The sequence below is a fragment of the Cololabis saira genome, chromosome 12, assembly GCF_033807715.1.
Source record: "Cololabis saira isolate AMF1-May2022 chromosome 12, fColSai1.1, whole genome shotgun sequence".
In the NCBI taxonomy this organism is placed as follows: Eukaryota; Metazoa; Chordata; class Actinopteri; order Beloniformes; family Belonidae; genus Cololabis; species Cololabis saira.
This window is the reverse complement of record NC_084598.1, coordinates 33,216,954-33,238,172: the sequence shown is the minus strand read 5'-3', so window position 1 is coordinate 33,238,172 and position 21,219 is coordinate 33,216,954. Positions and strand designations below refer to the sequence as shown.

At 38.7% G+C, this 21,219-nt stretch overlaps 1 protein-coding gene across 1 annotated transcript; it reads left to right on the top strand.

Annotated features, from left to right (window-relative positions):
- Positions 1 to 9,401: 9,401 nt before the first annotated feature.
- LOC133457416 (solute carrier family 35 member E2A-like) lies at positions 9,402 to 18,207 on the top strand. Its single transcript, XM_061736675.1, has 8 exons — positions 9,402 to 9,794; positions 10,757 to 10,892; positions 11,001 to 11,128; positions 12,017 to 12,137; positions 13,502 to 13,555; positions 13,630 to 13,702; positions 13,862 to 14,007; positions 16,800 to 18,207. Exons 1-8 carry the CDS (start codon positions 9,548 to 9,550, stop codon positions 17,026 to 17,028), a joined length of 1,134 nt encoding a protein of 377 aa, XP_061592659.1. The 5' UTR covers positions 9,402 to 9,547; the 3' UTR covers positions 17,029 to 18,207.
- The last annotated feature ends 3,012 nt before the right edge of the window (positions 18,208 to 21,219 follow it).

Genomic DNA, 21,219 nt, shown 5'->3' with positions numbered 1-21,219 from the left:
TTCTACGCTTTAATATATTGTTGCCCCTCCTCATCCTGCTCCTGGCTGGTGCTGCCCCCTAGAGGACAAAACTGTGTACATCACCCGAAAACGTGAACAGTTGATTTGTTGACACTAATAAAATAAGAATAACGGACCTTTACCAGAGGTGGGTAGAGTAGCCAAAAATTGTACTCAAGTAAAAGTACTGTTACTTCAGAATAACATGACTCAAGTAGAAGTAAAAAGTAGTCATCCAAATAATTACTTGAGTAAAAGTAAAAAAGTACCTGGTGAAAAAACTACTCAAGTACTGAGTAACTGTTGAGTAACGTCTGATTTATTTTTTTAACACAACCGTTCAAACAGACAAAAGTACAAAATAATCATCTTCAGGCAAATTAAATCAATAACATAATAAAATATATAGCTTAAATTAAAATAATCTTAAAGTAAATTCAAGTACTTTAATAAATAAAATAATAACAAAATAAAAAAATAAATTAAGCACAAGTAGCACAAAATTTCAAGCCTTTGTACTTTTCTTTTTTTAACCAGAACTAGAACAAGCCCATGAACAGGACAGGCACAGACTGCAACGGACCATCAGGACTGCAGAGAGGATAGTTGGGACTAACCTCCCATCTATCGACGACCTGTACCGGTCCAGGACCAGGAAACGGGCAGGTCGAATCTCTGCAGACCCCTCACACCCGGGACACCGCCTGTTCCAACTCCTCCCCTCTGGACGGCGCTACAGAGCACTGTACGCCAAAACCTCCAGACACAAAGACAGTTTCTTCCCGCAAGCGGTTGCTCTGATGAACTCCCACAAATAATAAGTCTCAGAGTAACCAAACACGTGCAATAAAAATCATCCAGCACCCTCTTTAATAATCATGTCTGCCTCACTCTGCTGCACCTCTCACTTTTGTACTTCCTTTTGTATAATTTTTTGTATTTTTTGTATAATTTGTCTGTTAAAATTGTATATAGGTTATACTTATACTTTATTCTTATACTTATTCTTATTTTTATTCAGAACTATCCTTCTTTTATCACTACCTCAAACTGCTGCACCTTAAAATGTTAAAATGTTTATACTGTAGATAGTAATACCACATTTGTTTATTGTTTATTTGTTTATTGTTTATTTTTTTTACTACCAAAGAGCGAAATAACCGAATCAAATTCCTTGTTGGACAATGTTCGAACCTGGCCAATAAAGCTGATTCTGATTCTGATTCTGATTCTGAACTCATATAAACTCTGTGTGTGTGTGTGTGTGTTTGAGTCTGTGTAAATGTGACAAAACATGCAAAAACAAACATTTTTCCCAAAGAATCACCCAGTGATGTCATGAGATTGACGCGTACGCGGATAAAAGGGATAAAAGGGATAAAAGAAAAGTAACGAGCTCAACGTAGCCTAATGTAGCGGAGTAAGAGTAGAGTTTCTTCTTCAGAAAAATCTACTCTTTTAAAAGTAAAAAGTATAGTGATTCAAAACTACTCCTAAAAGTACAACATTTCTCAAAACTTACTCAAGTAAATGTAACGGAGTAAATGTAACTCGTTACTACCCACCTCTGACCTTTACATTATTATTATTTACACAAAGTACCATGCACATCTAAGATTTATATTCAGACAACTTTATTGAACCCAATAGAGGAAATTGATTAATCTACAGCTTAAACTATCTAGGTTGATGAATAATAAGGCAAGGCAAGTTTATTTGTATAGCACAATTCAACACAAAGTAATTCAAAGTGCTTTACATCAACATTAAAAGCGGCAAGACAGAATGAAACAATAAATAACAAATGAAATGAAATAAAATTATAAGAAAAGAGGTAAAATAATAAAAAGCACAAGTTGTTAAAAAGTAAGGGCAGTAGAGTACAGCAGGTAAGTATTTAATTTAAGAGTAGCTTGAGTAAACAGTAATGTTTTTAGGCCTGATTTAAAGGAGCTGACAGTTGGAGCAGACCTCAGGTCTACAGGAAGTTTGTTCCACCGGTGAGGAGCAGAATAACTGAACGCTGCCTAACCTTGCTTGGTTCTGGTTCTGGAACCACAACAAACCAGATCCAGATGAACCTCAGGGGTCTGGGAGCTTCATAAGAACTAACAGATCAAGCATGTATTTTGGTCCAAGACCATTCAGGTCTTTGTAGACCAGCAGTAAGATTTTAAACTCTATTCTTTGACTCACTGGAAGCCAATAAAGCAGAGTAAAGTAAAATAGTAAAGTACACATTCTGTAAAGGTGCAAATATATATATATATATATATATATATATATATATATATATATATATATATATATATATATATATATATATATATATATTTTCTAATACTCAGAGGTTCCAGCAACAACAGGCCAGAAGCCTATAAGCCAGTTTTCTCATCATTGTAAGGGGGATCAGGGGGTGAGGGGGTTGATGGGTGGCATCCGCTTCAAGTCTGAAATGAGAGAAACACAGGGAAACACACAACGGGCACACAAGCCTTTTGAATCTGCAAGAAAGAAAACAATCAAACAAACAGAAACAGGCAGAGACACAAACAGCAACCATTCCAGTTCTCTAAAACTGATCAGGACTAGGTTACTGTGATTATCTGTCCCCCAAAACCGTGGACTGAGCATGTAGGTGAGTGAGCAGGTGTGTATGTCTGTGTAACTGTGTGTGTGCAAAGTGAAAACAAGGTTTTACCTGAACTGCAACTATAGTGGAGGAGGGAGGGAACAATCACGCCACCCGAAGTCGACAAGGAAGAAACCTGAACCCAGGCCACCAGCCGCCCCACGGAGCAACAGAAGTGGGCGGGAGGAAGGCATAAATATTTAAAGTTAATCCTTTCTTAATTTATTAAGCCGATACCAGAAGGAATTAAATATTTGGAGTCCTACCTGGAGTGATAATATTGGTTCTTCTCAAATTAATCACTTGTTTATCGAACAGAAGTAAGATTATGACAATGTAAGACATTACACACATGTGGCCAGCATTGGCAGCATACAGTACATGTAAGTCTTGATTGAGGGTACAAAAGTAACCTAAGTGTACAAGGAAAACATATACACTATCCTCTGAGTAGTGCTGGACTATTGACATGGATTCATTCATAAGGGATCATTATCTATCTCTTCTCATTCAGTTTTTCCCAGAGCCATCAGCACTTTAAATAGGTGTAAAATAGAAAAATAAAAACAAAAAATGTTGTATATCTGTCTGATACGCTGCTGTCCACAGTTATTATTTTACCCTTTTTATTTGTTGTGAACCCTAGACAATACAGTGCCTTAAACCCCCAAAGTTTCATCTGTTTTGATACTCAACCTCGGTCTGGAAGTAATTACACAGGTGTTTTCCTCATCATGACATTTTAACAGGAAGTTAAATGAAGCCATTGACCTGTATTTGACACACCACTCTGCGGCGACACGGGCCACTACTGCTGATTGCATTGATAATATTATATTTAAAATAAAATATATATTTTCAATAAGCAAGTTTATAACTGAGGTTTATAAATGAGGCCTGGATTCTCGGCGTTTTACTGCCCCCTACTGGACAATACGTGATTTGCCGCGCCACAAGAAATGTACATATTTTTGTGTGTATTTCAAATTTTTTATTTTATTTACCGTATAATACTTTTACATTCAGTGTTTCTTAGCACTTTAAACAGCACATTACAAACAGAAACACTGAAGAAGCATGCTTTTGTTTTGTAGTAGTGCATTCAAGTTGAATTGAGTTTTACCGTACGCATGGGAGCTGAATGATAAAAATAAGAGCACATACTTTTCTTTTCTTGAATTCAAGAAAAAATGTCTAATTTTGAGTTGACAATCAATCAAACATGTAAAACTAATTCTAAAAATGTTTAATGCGTTTATTTTACTAAAGTAAATCGGGCTGATAATTAGGTTAGGGGGTAATTATACATAATTACCTCCTAACCCCCTTAATTATGAATATAAATAATTAAAAAAAGAGAATCTTCTATTCTTCTTTTTAGAAAATTTTATTTGTTATCTGTCTTCAATGTGAACATCTATCAAACCTGTGTGTTTATGTATAAGTATGTATATTCGTCTCATGACCTGCCACTCAGCTTCCTGAATTAAGTTTTCCTCAGACATTCATTCATATCAGACACGACACTCAAAGGACTTTCACCTTCCTTTATGCTGGACTTCACACAATCAACGCACTTTAAAATACAGAGGACCATCTCTATGGAACAATTTACCTACATCACTAAAATCAATATCTTCACTGGCTTTGTTAAAAAAAAAACTTGAAAAAAATCATTCTTTAGTTAAGATCAGAAACACTTCTGGAGTTGTTAAATTGTACTTTTTTTTCATGTAATTGATCCTGTAATTTTATCTATCTTCTTCATTTTTCCTATCAATAATTCAGTATTGTTTTTCTTTTTCATGCTAAATTGTCTTTTTCTGTTTTATATAATGTATTTCTATATTGTGTTTTTGAAGTCAGCTGCTGCAACTGCTGCTGTTACTGCTGTTGTTATTGTTGTTATGTTTGTTTTATAAAGGGGAGGCATTTTCATAAGCCTTTTTGGCTTCCACCTACAGAAGAGTATTAGGGTCAGGCAAGAGAAAAAAAATTTGAGAGTGGAAGATTTTTTTTTTATTGTGCACTTCGAGAAAAAAGACGAAATGTCGAGAAAAAAGTTGAAATGTCGAGATTAATGTTGAAATACAATTTTGAGAAAAAAAGTCGAAATTTCGTGAATAAAGTCGACTTTTTTCTAGACATTTCGACTTTTTTCTTAAAATTTCGACTTTTTTCTCGACATTTAAACTTTTTTCTTAAAATTTCGACTTTTTTCTCAACATTTCGACTTTTTTCTCGACATTTCGACTTTTTTATCGAAATTGTACTTCAACATTAATCTCGACTTTTTGACTTTTTTCTCCACATTTCGACTTTTTTCTCAACATTTCGTCTTTTTTCTCAACATTTGACTTTTTTCTCAACATTTCGACTTTGTTCTCGACATTTCATCTTTTTTCTCAACATTTCCACCACATACATACATAACAACCTGACAATAAATGTATATACTGTACATACTGGAAAATACATAGCCTACTGGAAAATAAGGTGCAATATAATTCACTACAACGTGCAATTATGTAAATATCTGTCTGTTATCTTATTTGTATACCAGTATTTATTATTATTATTATTATTATTATTATTATTATTATTATTATTATTATTATTATTATTATTATTATTATTATTATTATATATATCAGTACTGTTTATAGTGTGTCATACTCTGTTATTATTATTGTATTATTATTATTTCTATTTCTATTGATGCCTCTTGTTTTGTACTATCCCCTTTGCTGCTGTAGACTGCGAATTTCCCCGCTGTGGGACTAATAAAGGAATATCTTATCTTATCTTATCTTATCTTATCTTATCTTATCTTATCTTATCTTATCTTATTTTATCTTATCTTATCTTATCTTATCTTATTTCGACTTTTTTTCTGACATTTCGACTTTTTTCTCGAAATTCTACTTCAACATTAATCTCGAATTTTCGACTTTTTTCTCGACATTTCGACTTTTTTCTCGAAGTGCATAATGAAAAAAAAACCTTTCTCCTCTAAAATATTATTTTTATTTTTCTCCTGCCTGGCCCTAATAAAATATTATTTTTATTTTTCTCCTGCCTGGCCCTAATACTCTTCCGTATCCACCTCTCCTGCACAATGCTTCATTTCGTTTTTACTGTTCTGTTTTATGTGCAAATAAACTAAACTAAACTAAACTAAATTATTAAACAGATCTTTTATTTTGAAGGTTAAGCCTCGTTTCCGGTGGTGTTCAGTGCGCCAGCTTGACGCGGCGCATTGATTGATTGTGTTAGCAGCCACGTCCCAGTGTATCGACGCAGATCCATAAATGTCTCTGTAAACCTGATATTGTCTCTGCAGTGATCTTATTAGATCTGTGAAACATGACTGCGTGGGCCGCCGTGTTTCTGGGAGGCTCCACGTTGCGGGGGAGAAGCCTCGGCTAGCTCGTGTTGAGACGTTAATGTGCAGCTTCCTCCTTTTTCCTGCAAAAGTCCCGCTGCGCACTTTTCTGCCTCTGCGAGCAGACTTCACACAGGTAAGAGTCCGACCTGTTCGCATGTTTCTGGCAGGGATTAAACATTGTAAAGCTGGGTTTATTTGAACTATAATTCACCTCTCGTGTCCTCTAAGCCGAATATATTACTGCTTAGAAATTACCTTTTTGTTTCATAAATGAAAAAGACTAACCACAAGTGTCAAAAGGGCCCGATTATGGGTAAAATAAATAAATAAATAAATAAATAATTTGCATTAGACTTTGTGTAGGAAGTTAGTCGGATCAGAAACTTGAATATGAATCAAGCTTGTGCGTGGCAGTGCAAACATGTAATAATGATGTCAGTGAGCTGCTCAGATTTACAGGTGCTGTGACGTCACAGACCCAGGTCTGATCTGAATCAGTTAAAGGTTGTTATGTTAGTTCCTCTGAAGTGGGTCAAGACTACGTGGCTCAAGCTACGCACCAGAACCAGGACGACAGAAGATCTGTGCCAGTTGAAACTGGGAAGTACCGTCTCTGGGATTTAGTGAGAAGGTTCTGCAAAAGAAAACATATCCAGTGAGTGGCAGCTTTCTGCCTTGTTGAGGTCAGAGGGCAGACTGGTTTGGGTTCACCATTAACTCAAAAATGTTGTCTAATCTGACGAGTCTCAACATCAGCTGCAAAATCTAGATCAGGGGTCTGCAACCCAAAATGTTGAAAGAGCCATATTGAACCAAAAACACAAAAAACTAATATGTCTGGAGCCGCAAAAAATTAAAAGTCTTGTATCAGCCTTAGAATGAAGGCAACACATGCTGCATGTTTCTATATTAGTTAGAACTGGGGGAAGATTTATTTTCATTATGCACTTCGAGAAAAAAAGTCGAAATGTCGAGAAAAAAGTTGAAATGTCGAGAAAAAAGTCAATGTCGAGAAAAAAGTCAAAATGTCAAGAAAAAGTTGAAATGTTGACAAGAAAATCAAAATGTTGAGAAAAAAATCGAAATGTTGAGAAAAAAGTCAAAATTTCGAGAAAGTCGAAATGTCGAGAAAAAAGTCAAAATGTTGAGAAAAGGAAAAAAAGAAAAAAAAGGGGGAAAATAAAGGTCAAACATTTTTGAAAAAGCTCCAGGAGCCACTAGGGCGGCGCTAAAGAGCCACATGCGGCTCTGGAGCCGCGGGTTGCCGACCGCTGATCAAATTTGGTGTAAACAATATAAAAGCCAGAACCAGAAGACAGAAGATCTGTGCGAGTTGAAACGTGCCGGTCGGAGTCGACTGCTGGGAAGTGCCGTCTCTGGGATTTAGTGAGAAGGTTCTGCAAAAGAAAACTTATCTAGTGAGCGGCAGCTGTCTGTCTTGTTGAGGTCAGAGGGCAGACTGGTTTGGGTTGAACATTAACTCAGAAATGTTGTCTAACCTGACGAGTCTCAACATCAGCTGCAAAATCCAGATGGTAGATTCAGAAGTTGGTGTAAAACATATAAGAGCATGGATCCATCCTGCCTTGTATCAGTAGGTCAGGGTGGTGGTGAGGTAATGGGGTGAGGGATGTTTTCTTGGCCCACTTTGGACCCCTTAATACCAACTGAGCATCGTTTAAATGTCAAAGCCAACCTGAAAACTGTTGCATATGCAGCGGACAAATCTGCTGCCACGTTGATATGGGCCAATATGAGCCATGTGATTAGATTAGAGCTTTATTTGTCGCTGAGCCAGCGTCCCGGCACAGTGAAATCACTATATGGGTTAATATGGGCCAAACTTCCCGGAGGTATGTTTCCAGAACCTTGTTGAACCGGTGCCATGAAGGATTAAGGCAGTTCTGAAGGCAAACGGGGGTCCAAGCTGGCAAACTGGGCTGTGAGAAGTTCTTAAAAGCGATGGACCTCACTGACTAGTAGGTGGGGTGGATTTTAATGGGGTAGTTGACCAACCCCATTAAAACCGGCTGCTGTTAACAGAGCTGTGGAGACACAGTTGGAAGTGTTTGGAGTTTTTGTACTGTAGTGCTACAGTACCGTATTTTCCGCACTATAAGGCGCACTAAATATATCTTAAAATACCCTACTATAGTGGCTGGGGTTGAGTTACGTATCTACCTGATGGAGCTGCGCTACAGGAAATGCTACAAAATCCTACAGCAAATGCAAAAAAAAAAAACAAGAAGAAAAGTACCGTATGTCAAACTTTATTAACAAAATAAAAACCAGCTTTGCTCCGTCTCGTCAAAGTCTCTATTATGCGAGTCAGCGTCGCTGCTGTTGTCTTGAACGTCTGTGACGATTTTACATTTTTAGCGCTGTTACTTCGGCGACACCAACTACATTACCCACAATCCCCCTGAATACAGTAACAAATTACCGTAATGATCATTTATAAGGCGCACTGCCAGTTTTTGAGAAAATTAAAGGCTTTTAGGTGCGCCTTATAGTGTGGAAAATACGGTACTTTGGGCAAAGCGTGTTACAGAAAGTTGATTCAGATCTCAAGAAACAGATGTAACTTGGGCGGGTTATGTATAATATGTATCATTTAAAAAGACAATTTTATTACTATTAAACTTTCATCATGGAAATCCCACTCTTGTAAAATGTGGTTAAAGTTTAGAGAAACGCTTTGATTCTTCTGTTTGACATTAAAGTCAAACTGAAGCATGTCGGCTGCTGCTGCTGCTGCAGGTCCACCTCGTTTTATAGAGCGGACAAAGTGGATAGGTGAGGAGATACGATGAAAAGGGAGGATGTTTTTCATGTTACTGTTTTGGAATGTAGGCGAGAGATAAAATTGCTGCAATTGCTCTTAGTGGCAAGTAAAAAAGCAATTACCAGGACTTTGGTTAACTCCGATCCAACCTACTCTAGAGTCTAGAGGACTGGATTGGTATCACCTTAGAGATTTTTAGGATGGAAAAGCTGACCTTCCAACTAAAAACACAACGGGACATATTTTATAAGATTTGGAATAACTTGATTGTATTTATCACCCCCATGAGAGCAGATTTTGTTTGATTTCACTGGTACTATGTAACTCGTTGATTTGACCTCGACTGGGTTTCATGATTGGTTCAACAGCAGCGGCAGGTGACCGCCTGATTTCTGTTCATAGTTCATGTAAACGTTAATTTTTGGGACTTAAACTAGCAAAACTGGAAGGACATTCATTTTCATTTGATTGAGTGTTACTTTATCGTTTTATCGACTTGTCCTTTCCAAATAAAGAAACTATTATAAAAAAAGGGGAGGATGTTTTGTCCTTTGAGCTGTTTCTAATCTTTCCTGCTTGTGTGTTTAGCGCGGTGGCGACCCGAGGAGCAGCCACGGCTAAACTGAGTGACTCCTGATTCTTCTGGGCCTATCGGATCATGGACTAGCCACCGGACCCGCTGATCGACGGCTCTCCTCCCCTCTCCCGACCTTCCCCTCGGGGCCCTCATGCGGCAGGGGCGATGTGGCACTTCCTGTCACCGTTCCGCAGCCGGCAGGAGCGGGTGGTGCTGGCCCGCAGCGAGAGCCTGCCGGGAGAGCAGGTTCTGAAGATCACGGTCACGGAGACCACGCTGATCGAGGCCGAGTCCGGGGTCCTGAACTGGCGCTCCCTCACCTACCTGCTCCTCTGGTACTTCTTCAGCTTCTGCACCCTGTTCCTCAACAAATACATCCTGTCGTTGCTGGAGGGGGAGCCGAGCATGCTGGGTAAGGAGAGGAAACACCGCTGGGGAGCATTACTCTCCTTCCAGACCAGAAAAACCGCAAACCCATTTCAACAAACGTGTTGCTCGTCTCACATTAAAAAAAAAAAACAAAAAAAAAAAACAAAGACAAACTATAGTAAGAGAACGGTGACGTACAGAGCTATGTATGAATGGAACTTACTTCCCAATCACTTTGAGCGAACTACTAGCATAAAAGAATTCAAATTATTAGTAAAGAAACATTTCTTAAATAAATACATATAAAACGTATTTAATTATTATTAAATGGCTATTGGTTTACTAAAAATGGTCATGGGTTCAAGTTACAGATTCAGATTCAGAAAACTTTAGTCATCCCCGAGGGGCAATTGCAGGACAACTGAGCAGCAAGACGTTGAAAATCTCAAATAGAACAAGAAATAAAGTAGAATAAAAATGAACAGGGCATGTCTCCTTATGTACAAAAAAATATATAAATATACGAATGTCAGAAAAAATCTACAGAAAAAATCTGAAAATATCTACAGCAGATTGACTGTAGTGGTATAAGTAAAAATATAAAGTAAAAATATAAAGATAAATGATTATAACTTAAACGCATTGTCGATGACTATACATTGTTTGAATTGGTTGATGCTATTTAAAAAAAGGTATGATTTTTGTATTGTAAATGCATTACATCTAAATGTTTCAGAATGACTGTAACCTTAATGTGAGTGTCAAAAGGAGTACTGGTCTCATTTGACGAAATCTAGAATATATTTTGTAGTAGAATTTCCTTTTTTTTTTTACTTTTTTCTTTTCTATGTTTCTTTTGTTTTTCTTCTACTACCTCTTTAGGTTTGCTTTTAATTTTTGTCTTGTATTGTAAATTATGTGTCGGACCCCAGGAAGAATTTGCTGCAGCTAATGGGGATCCAAATAAAACTATAAACATTAAGTTGGCGTCTCCGTGCTCTGCAGGCGCTGTGCAGATGCTTTCCACCACCTTCATCGGCTGCGTGAAGATGTTCGTCCCCTGCTGCCTCTACAAGCACAAGTCTCGAACCGAGTACCCCTCCAACTTCGTCATGATCATGCTCTTCGTCGGCCTCATGAGGTGGGTTCCTCCGTCTTGTTACTTTTCAGTTCTGGGCCCGTTTAAGTAAGATGAGGCGGGACGAAGATGGGAGGGACGCCACGTTGAGCGTGTCTGCTTTGGCTTCAGATTCACCACGGTGGTTCTGGGGTTGGTGAGCCTGAAGAACGTCGCCGTGTCCTTCGCCGAGACGGTGAAAAGCTCGGCGCCCATTTTCACCGTCATCATGTCCAGACTGATCCTCGGGGAGTACACGGGTAAACAAACGTGTGTGTGTGTGTGTGTGTGTGTGTGTTTGGGGGTTTCAGGTGTAAAAATGACTGAATATTAGGGCTCCAGCTGTTGTTTAATTTCCAAATCACCCCGTTCCCCAATGCTGAGCCATTTCCCGCAGTTTTTGCGTGTTTACGTGTCGATGTACAGGGGAAAGAAACAGGTTTCAGAGCTTTTTTTTGCTGGCAAAATCAAACTAAGGGAAAGAAGAAATATGATTTAAATCTGTGTTCTAGTTGTGAGAACAAACAATGTGACAATTGAGCTGTTTAGTTTGAGATTAATGGAGTTGGAAGAATGAAAATTGATCCTATTTATATACTAGATAAAAGATACGGTACTTTCTTGACAGCTGTTGGCAACTTTGACATCTATCCAGTTTGCTGTACAGGACTGTCTCAGAAAATTAGAATATTGTGATAAAGTTCTTTATTTTCTGTAATGCAATTTATAAAAAAAAAAAAAAAAAAAAATGTCAGACATTCTGGATTCATTACAAATCAACTGAAATATTGCAAGCCTTTTATTATTTTAATATTGCTGATCATGGCTTACAGCTTAAGAAAACTCAAATATCCTATCTAAAAAAAATTGAATATTCTGGGAATCTTAATCTTAAACTGTTAGCCATAATCAGCAATATTAAAATAATAAAAGGCTTGCAATATTTCAATTGATTTGTAATGAATCCAGAATGTATGACATTTTTGTTTTTTTAATTGCATTACAGAAAATAAAGATCACAATATTCTAATTTTCTGAGACAGTCCTGTAGATGAGCAAAAAAATAAGATGTGAAAACTATCAGAGACTTTTGATGATGGGACTCATTTCTTTCTCTTTTTTGTGTGTGTTTGTTCTTTGGTGTGCAGGCCTGTGGGTGAACCTGTCCCTCTTCCCCGTCATGGCGGGCCTGGCCCTGTGCACGGCTACGGAGATCAGTTTCAACATGCTCGGCTTCTCCGCCGCCCTCTCCACCAACATCATGGACTGGTCCGTCCTCACAACCACACCGTTTCCACATGTAGAGTTTCAGCTCTGCCACACAGAGACCTCTCTGTAACCCGTTAAAGCACAGACATGAAAACAGCTTAAACGGCCTCTCCTCCTGCACACACAGGAGTTGCAGGTTCATTAAACGACCGGTTTGGCTGCATAGCAGCTGACACACCAAACTCAACAATGCTGGCTGCTCTGCCTCCTCGCCGGCTGTTTACACTGTCATTAAGGCGTCTGCGTTATCTCCCAGTGATGGGGGTGTAACGTGGATTTGGCAAACGAGCCGCGCAGAAAAGCAAATCATTAACTGGATCCGTGGGACGGGGTCGTCGTTTCCAAATGCTTTTATTCCCGTTCATCCACAACAGTTTTGTTGATGTGAGATTCTTAACCCTTGTGCTGTCAAGGGAGGGAGGGAGGGAGGGAGGAAGGGAGGGAGGGAGGGAGGAAGGAAGGAAGGAAGGAAGGAAGGAAGGAAGGAAGGAAGGAAGGAAGGAAGGAAGGAAGGAAGGAAGGAAGGAAGGAAGGAAGGAAGGAAGGAAGGAAGGAAGGAAGGAAGGAAGGAAGGAAGGAAGGAAGGAAGGAAGGAAGGAAGGAAGGAAGGAAGGAAGGAAGGAAGGGAAAAAAGAAGGAAGTGAAAAAAGAAGGAAGGAAGGAAGGAAGTGAAAAAAGAAGGAAGGGAAAAAAGAAGGAAGGAAGGAAGGAAGTGAAAAAAGAAGGAAGGGAAAAAAGAAGGAAGGAAGGAAGTGAAAAAAGAAGGAAGGAAAGAAGGAAGGAAGTGAAAAAAGAAGGAAGGAAAGAAAGAAAGAAAGAAGGAAGGAAGGAAGTGAAAAAAGAAGGAAGGAAAGAAAGAAAGAAGGAAGGAAGGAAGGAAGGAAGTGAAAAAAGAAGGAAGGAAAGAAAGAAAGAAAGAAGGAAAGAAGGAAGGAAGGAAGTGAAAAAAGAAGGAAGGAAAGAAAGAAGGAAGGAAGGAAGGAAGTGAAAAAAGAAGGAAGGAAAGAAAGAAGGAAGGAAGGAAGTGAAAAAAGAAGGAAGGAAAGAAAGAAAGAAAGAAGGAAGTGAAAAAAGAAGGAAGGAAAGAAAGAAAGAAAGAGTGGAAGGAAGGAAGGAAGGAAGGAAGGAAGGAAAGGAGAAAACAAGGAAAGAATGTATGAGGGGAGAAAAGAAAGGAGTAAAGAGGAAGGGAGAAGGAAGGAGAGAGCAGGAGGAAAGAAGGAACAGGATAATTGGGTCATTTTGACCCAAAGACGGCTAAAGGGTTAAAAGAAGAAATCAGACATCCAGGGTTGACTCTGGTGACGCGTGTGATTGTGTAAAACATAAATTGAGGGGTGTAGTCTAACTGTTTCTGGTTTCAGCCTGCAGAATGTTTTCTCCAAGAAGCTTCTCAGCGGAGAAACGTACAAGTTCAGGTAAACGGCCGTCACTTTTATCGTTTGGATTGTTTCTGTGTCGCAAAGTCTCTGATTTCTTGGTCTGATTCCAGTCCTGCAGAGCTGCAGTTCTACACGAGCGCCGCAGCGGTTATCATGCTCATCCCGGCCTGGGTTTTCCTCCTGGTAAGCCGCCGCCTTAATCACTGTCTGCTCGTGTGATGGAGACGTGTAATGACAGTCTGTAAACTATGAATAGAATATTGTTTGAGAGAAAAGTGGAACGAGGTTTCCACACGTCATGTCTGACCTCAATAATTGAACGTCTGAAACGATGTTTTCCAGGATATTCCAGTGATCGGGAAGAGTGGAAAGAGCTTCATCTTCAATCAGGACGTCGTCCTGCTGCTGCTATTTGACGGGTCTCTCTTCCACCTGCAGAGCGTCACGGCCTACGCCCTCATGGGGCGGATCTCCCCCGTCACGTTCAGGTAAAGGCCGCCGCCGAGTCAACGGGTTAACTTGTTGTGTCGTCGTCAGCAGCGGGTTTGAGGTTGATGATGATTAAGGGACAATCCCAATACACCCCCTACTTTCTTCCACTACTAGCCCTCCCTCACTACCACTACCCCTTAAAAAGAAGCCACAGATTTTAGGGCACTTGAAATCTTCCCAGGGCCCAGTCCCAATACTCCCACTACTCCTACTTTCAGCACCACCACTAAAATCAGGAAGCTGAGAGCCAAAAGCTGTTTTAATTTCAGCTGCAGCGCTGTTAATATGCCACTTTATTAAGTTTTAATATTTTTTCAGGCATAAAAGTAACCGTTAAGATCCCCAACCTGGGCTCAGTTTATCCAAATAACGCCTGTTAAGAAATTTGATCTGATGTTTTCGGCGATGATAAGAGCCGCCGGTCCGGGGAGCAGCAGCATCCGGAGTACAGACGTGATCGCCGGGTCAACCTGCGCCGTCGTCCCGGGGAGAAATCTGCAGCTCTGTGGAGAATTACCGCTGGCTGAAATAAATCATTTAGGAAGATAAATGTTGGTTTAATAGATGAAATCTAACAGTTGTAACTACGCCTGTTAAGAAATTTGCTCCGAAAATTTTGGGATTACTGCCTGCCGGCTCGGGAGCTGATTTATGGGTCTGCGTTAAATCGACACAGAGCCTACAGCGTAGGGTACGGCGTGCGTCGCGTTGGTGTAACGCGGAACCATAAATCAGCCTTTATTCTGGCGAGGTTTGAAAAAGTCTTCGCAACAACGGGCAAACGAGTGATTATGTACATTCACTGAGTGAATATTATTAAAGTAAAATATATTTTTCTCGCTAGTAATGTAATCAAAACGCATTTTTATGCAGAAACTAACTCAAAATATTGATTTTATTCACTAAAAAATAAGAAATGTCCGCCATTTTTTTTTTGTTTTTTTTTTATTCAGTCCGCAAATGACGACGAAAAGCATTCTGGGAAATTTTTCTGGCCCTAGTTCAGCTAGGGTGCATCTGAAAACCCTCGCTCCGTAGGGACAGATTCATAGCCACGACCCTCATTTTCTCCACTACCCCTAGGTGAAAAGAGGAATTGGGAGACCACTACCCTCACGGGAACGCACACAATTTAGGGGTAGGGCTGAAAAGTAGGGGAAGGGGGAGTATTGGGACAGGGCCTTAACTCGCAGATGCTGACGTTAAGAGATAAAAGCTCAACGTTCTCCTCCTCATCTCCCGGACGTTACGGTTCTGGTGCAGATGTGTTCCAGTCTCTGGAAGATAAGGCGTTATCGAGGCAGCGGTGACAGAAAGGCCGGGGAAACGGTAACAGATAGTGTCGACGTTCAGACTGATGCGGTCAAACGAAAGCAAAACAGAAATGATTGTTTTTGGAAAGCCGACCCGCTGGATGGTTCTGGCATCTGCAAGGAACCTTGGCGGGATTTTTGAGGAACGTTTAAATTATAAAATAATTATAGATAATTATAAATAAGATGAAGGGCTATCTCCTGTCCTGGGGCTTTGGGAGGGTCATCCATGCTTTTTATTACATCTCGTGTGGAAGGTCGTACAAAACGCAGCAGCTCGCCTGCTGACGGAAGGAAACCGACACCAGGGCTCCTGTTCTCACACCGGTTCCCGGTCCGTTTAAAACTTTTATGACTTGTTTTAAAATGCCCCATAGCCTTGGCTGCACCGTACTCGTGTGGACTGGTGCTCCTGGGAGTAAAAACCCGCAGAGGTTTACTGTTTAATATCAGAACTGCCCCAACGCTTGATGGTGTTAAAGATTTCTCCTGAAAACATTTTTTCACTGACCAGTTGAGCAAATTAAGATGATTTCTATTATTCAAACACTGTTTTACCTTTTTATGTTCGTCTTTTACTGCATCAGGTTTATTGTTGACATAGTTTGTGCAGCACTTTGGTCAACTCCTTGTTTTAAATGTCATATGTGTTCGCCAGAATTAGCTTTGATGATGAGTATTAAAAATAATATGTTTATTAGCTGAGGAGAAATGGCTTTGAAAGTAAATACTGACCACATACAGGACTGTCTCAGAAAATTAGAATATTGTGATAAAGTCCTTTATTTTCTGTAATGCAAAAATGTCATACATTCTGGATTCATTACAAATCAACTGAAATATTGCAAGCCTTTTATTATTTTAATATTGCTGATCATGGCGTACAGCTTAAGAAAACTCAAATATCCTATCTCAAAAAATTAGAATATTCTGGGAATCTTAATCTTAAACTGTAAGCCATAATCAGCAATATTAAAATAATAAAAGGCTTGCAATATTTCAGTTGATTTGTAATGAATCCAGAATGTATGACATTTTTGTTTTTTTAATTGCATTACAGAAATTAAAGGACTTTATCACAATATTCTAATTTTCTGAGACAGTCCTGTAGATATAAAATACGCTCAATTATTCTGAAGATAAAAAGAAAAAATTACCTTTTTGGAGTTCATATTTACATGCTTGTTATTAGATCTGACGGGTTGGGATGTAATGTTTTAATTAGATACAAATGAAGTGAAAATTATGCTGTTAAAATTGTGAGAATTTCCTCTGAATCATAAGCTTGTATAAAGTTTAGCTTCCTTTTTAAAAAAAAAAAAAAAAAAAAACAATCAGAAAATGGACTAATTAAACAACTTTTAATTGTAAATGTAGTGCATGCTGCAGTATTGAGTTGTGTTATTCTACTGAATGAGCTTGTGGTTCTGCTGCGTGAGAAACAGCCAGCGTGAGCTTCTCTCCGTCTCCCTCAGTGTCGCCAGCACCGTGAAGCACGCGCTGTCCGTCTGGCTCAGCATCATCGTGTTCAGCAACCACATCACGCTCCTCAGCGCCGCCGGCACGGCCCTCGTGTTCGTCGGGGTCTTCCTCTACAACAAGGCCAGGCAGCTCCAGAGGGAAACCCTGCAGGCCATGGCGGCCGAGCAGAACCACAAACCCCTCCTGCAGGACCAGGACTTCCAGACCTCCCAGTCCCAGTGAGGACTCTCCGGCTCCAGGCGCCGCGTGTTTGAGTCTGTTTGACAAAGCTATCAAGCAATCCTGTGGAACGAAACAAAACTGTCTTTCTTGGTCTTGATCACGGCTTTAACGGTCTTTTGTTGTCTTGTGTGGACCAGTACCAGGAGAAGCTCAGGGGCACTTTCTGCTTTTTCAAGGACTTATTTGCATTCCGGTTGATCCCCCGTCTGAGGCGCAGCAGCTCCTCGTCGTACGAATCACTGAAAGTAGCGATGTAATCTGCATTCCACCGTCTGACGTGAACCGTAGGCCAGATGCGAGTGTTTGGTACCTCAGACGGTTCTGGTTCAGCCAAAGCTTTGACTGACACTTTCACACATTCGTCCACGACGTGTGAAACATTTCTGACGGCCAAGTACTGCATTCTGGGAATGCTCATCTTCTGTCAACACTTGCTTTTGTTTTTCTCTGTAACAAGCAACTCTTTAAGTGTGCAGCCGCAAACAAGTTTTAAAATCATTCACAAGTGTGCCATTTATAAAAGAAAAAAGAAGTCAAAGCTTCATAGAAATGTTTTTTTGTTGCAATTTTGTGCCTAAAAACAAGTTTTTCCTTTTTAAACGTGTTTTGTTCTCACTATTTTGATCAGAGTTTGACCATAAGCTGAATTACTTGAACAAATGTGTTTTACATTAACGTGTTAATCACACGTGACCTTTTTTTTTTTTTTAAAGATATTTCTTTGTCATTTCTGAGGAAAATGAAAATAAAGCAACTCTATGTATCAACACAACTTCTGGCCACATGGGGGCAGCATATCTCAAGCTGGACCGTCCTCACCCACTAGCGCTGCATCGTCGGTGCTGCAGATCTACAGGCCCCCGTGTGGTCAGGAGCGGTATTACTACATAAGGGCTGAGTTGTACAATTTATACCATCAGATTATGTTGTTTTGTACTAATTTTCCATCATATAAAGTGTTTAAATCGCTGCCTCAACTGTCAAGTCCAAACATGCACAGTCTTCACTCTAATTTAATGTTCAGAGGTGTAAAGTATTGAGGTGAATATGACTTTATGTTTTAGAATGTGAAAATGTGTAATGATGTGGGTCAACACCGCAGAAAATAAAAGTATTTTCTCCACGTTATTTGAGTTGCCCGCATGTCTTCACAGTTATCTCAGGTTGCATTGTTTATTTCCATAACACCTGCCAAGCGACTGCATTTATCTGCACTCTGAGAGGATGCAGGGAATTAAAACCAACACTGGTACTCGTCTGGGTGAACTGATGTCACAGCTGCTGAAAGTGAAAAGTTCACTTATTTCCTCTGTTGTGGTCTCATTCTTACGACGGAGTATTAGGGCCAAACTAAGACAAAAAAAAATTGGAAATTACGAGAATAAAGTCGTAACATTACGAGAATAAAGTCATAATGTTGCGAGAATAAAGTCGTAATGTTGCGAGAATAAAGTCGTAATGTTGCGAGAATAAAGTCGTAACATTACGAGAATAAAGTCGTAACATTAGGAGAATAAAGTTGTAATTTATGAGAATAAAATCGTAATATTAGAATAAAGTCGTAATATTAGGAGAATAAAGTCGTAATTTATGAGAATAAAATCGTAATATTATGAGAATAAAGTTGTAATATTATGAGAATATAATGTATGAGAACTCTAACAGGAAGAGCAGTCTTCTGTGTTAAAATGAGGAATATTGAGCATCTTGTGAAGTTCTATTTATATATTTATAATATATTTAATATTACGACTTTATTCTCGTAATATTACGACTTTATTCTCAAAATATTACGACTTTATTCTCGTAATATTATGACTGTATTCTCATATTATTATGACTATTTTTTATCTTTTGTCTTAGTTTGGCCCTAATACTCCGTCGTACATTCTGCACGTTTGTACCTCTGATTTTGTTCTTTAAAGTCTGACCTTGGTAGGATACCAGCGAAGCACAGATAACACACTGAGCTCAGGATGCTTAAAGGGACCTCACATTGATCGAGACAGAATAATGGTTTCACCAAACCAAACTCTGTTTATTACAGATACAGTAGTTTCAGTATTATGAATACATCTGTGACTTTAATGTACACATATTTTGGTCGGTGGCTGATGTCTAAATTGTTCCTTATCAGTATAATTGGCGGGCCTCAGTAGTGTAAAATAAACCACAACACTTCCTGTTTACATCCTCCACAATGACTCGTAGCTTCAACAGCTGCTGAAGTGGGACTTGCTGAACCTACAACTCTAACACTGTCTGAGTGAATCTAAGATCCATTTTTAGTGGTTATTTTCTGATCTTAGAAACACAACACCTTTGTTAATTGTAAATATTATAACTAAGTTCCAATCCAGTAAACTGTAAGGTTCATGTAAGAGAGTAGTATGAGACTAAACTTACTTTTTGTAATATTTTTCTACTTCTGTCTTGGACTGAAAGTGTATTTTACATGTTTCCACCACTAGAGGGCAGCAGAGTGCAGGTTTCAGCCAGTTTGATCTGAGCTCATTCGCAGGAAATCTTTAGTTATCATCTCTGGTGGAGGCATTTAGTCATTTTTATTTTCTGTGCTCCTGTTTTGACCACGTGAATGTCACAATATAAAATCTACATGACATTTTCACAATTTTGTATGAGAAGGCAACTTCTTGCCTAAAAATACACAAAAAAACATGCTTTTTTGGGGCTGTGCTAGAAAGATTACACATTAAATATGAACAATATATTTGCTTAAAGTCCAAATAATTTGTTTTTGGCGTTGATTTCAGGTTGAAAAACAGACTGTGTACAAACAGACTGTGTTTTAACTTTTAGGATGAGCTTTACAACTAAAGATTTAATTCTTTTTTTTCATCATTTACTTTTTATTGGTTTTGATTTTACATGTAAACAAATAAACAGTCAAACAATCATCATGAAGACCTATAAATCTGTACAAAAGTATCAAGGGGAAAGTAAAAGCGTACATTAGGGGACTGGTAAACCCCTTTCAGAAAAAAAAATACATAAAAAATATTCTGATAATCCAGTCTGCAATTACCTGAAGTCCGAGAGATATGTAATCCACTTTTGCCAATTATCAATAATTTTTGTGTTCTTAAATTGAAAGGCATTCTTTCTAATACATAGATGCTGTACACAATATCAATCCATTCAACAATATCAATTCCATCCAACTAAAGATTAATTCTATCATAAACTGTTTATAAACTGCTGAGCTCTCTGAACTACTAAAAAACAAGGTTAATCTAAAATATTAATTTGCGTTTTGAAGCCTATCTCCAGCAATGTTCAGGGAGGTTTTTACAGGAACTGCTATTTCCATATTGGACCTGATAAATCTCTTTACTGACCAGTTGTAATGAATCTGTTACTGTAATTTCACATTTCTTGATCAGACTAGGTTTTTATGGATTACAGACGTCCAATCAGCTCTTCATTTCTAAAATTCTCTGTAATTGTGTTGAAAATCAAATATGTGATGATTTGTACAACAGTGGTCTGAAGAGTTTTATTCTGGGTTTTGAACACAAACATAACAAACGAGAAAAGAAACCTTTTAAAGTTTCCAAAACGTTGTTATTCAATTAAATTCAATTACATTTTATTTATATAGCGTCTATTACAACAGAAGTTGTCTCTAGGCGCTTTCCAGAGACCCAGAACATGACCCCCGAGCAATTATTACATAAATCTAACATAAACAGTGGCAGGTAAAAACTCCCCTTTAGGAGGGAGGAAACTGTAGACAACAGACTTGTGTCTATGTTGATCTTATTTGATTATTTATTCATTATTGTGTAGTCACATTAGATTGCAGTTAATTCAAACAAGTGTTTCTTATGCCCCAGATGTGAGCCTGGTGTCCCGTAAGGTTTATCAATAAAGACAGCATGACAGTAGGACTGCCAATGTTTTAATTATGATGATAATCATATAAAAGTATCAACATTTTTTACAACCACTTACAATAAAAACATATGCTGAGGATGATCCTCCACAAAGCAGAGAAGAGGAAAGACACAGCTGCACTAGAAATACCAGTGAGTAGACGATCAGAGTCCCATCCTGATCTCAGACCAGGTGGATGCTTTTGTTGCAATAAAAAGATAAAATAAGTTCAGTCTTATTTTGCAGATAGTCTGACTTCTGACAATTTTTTAAATGCCAAGAATCAGGTAAAGA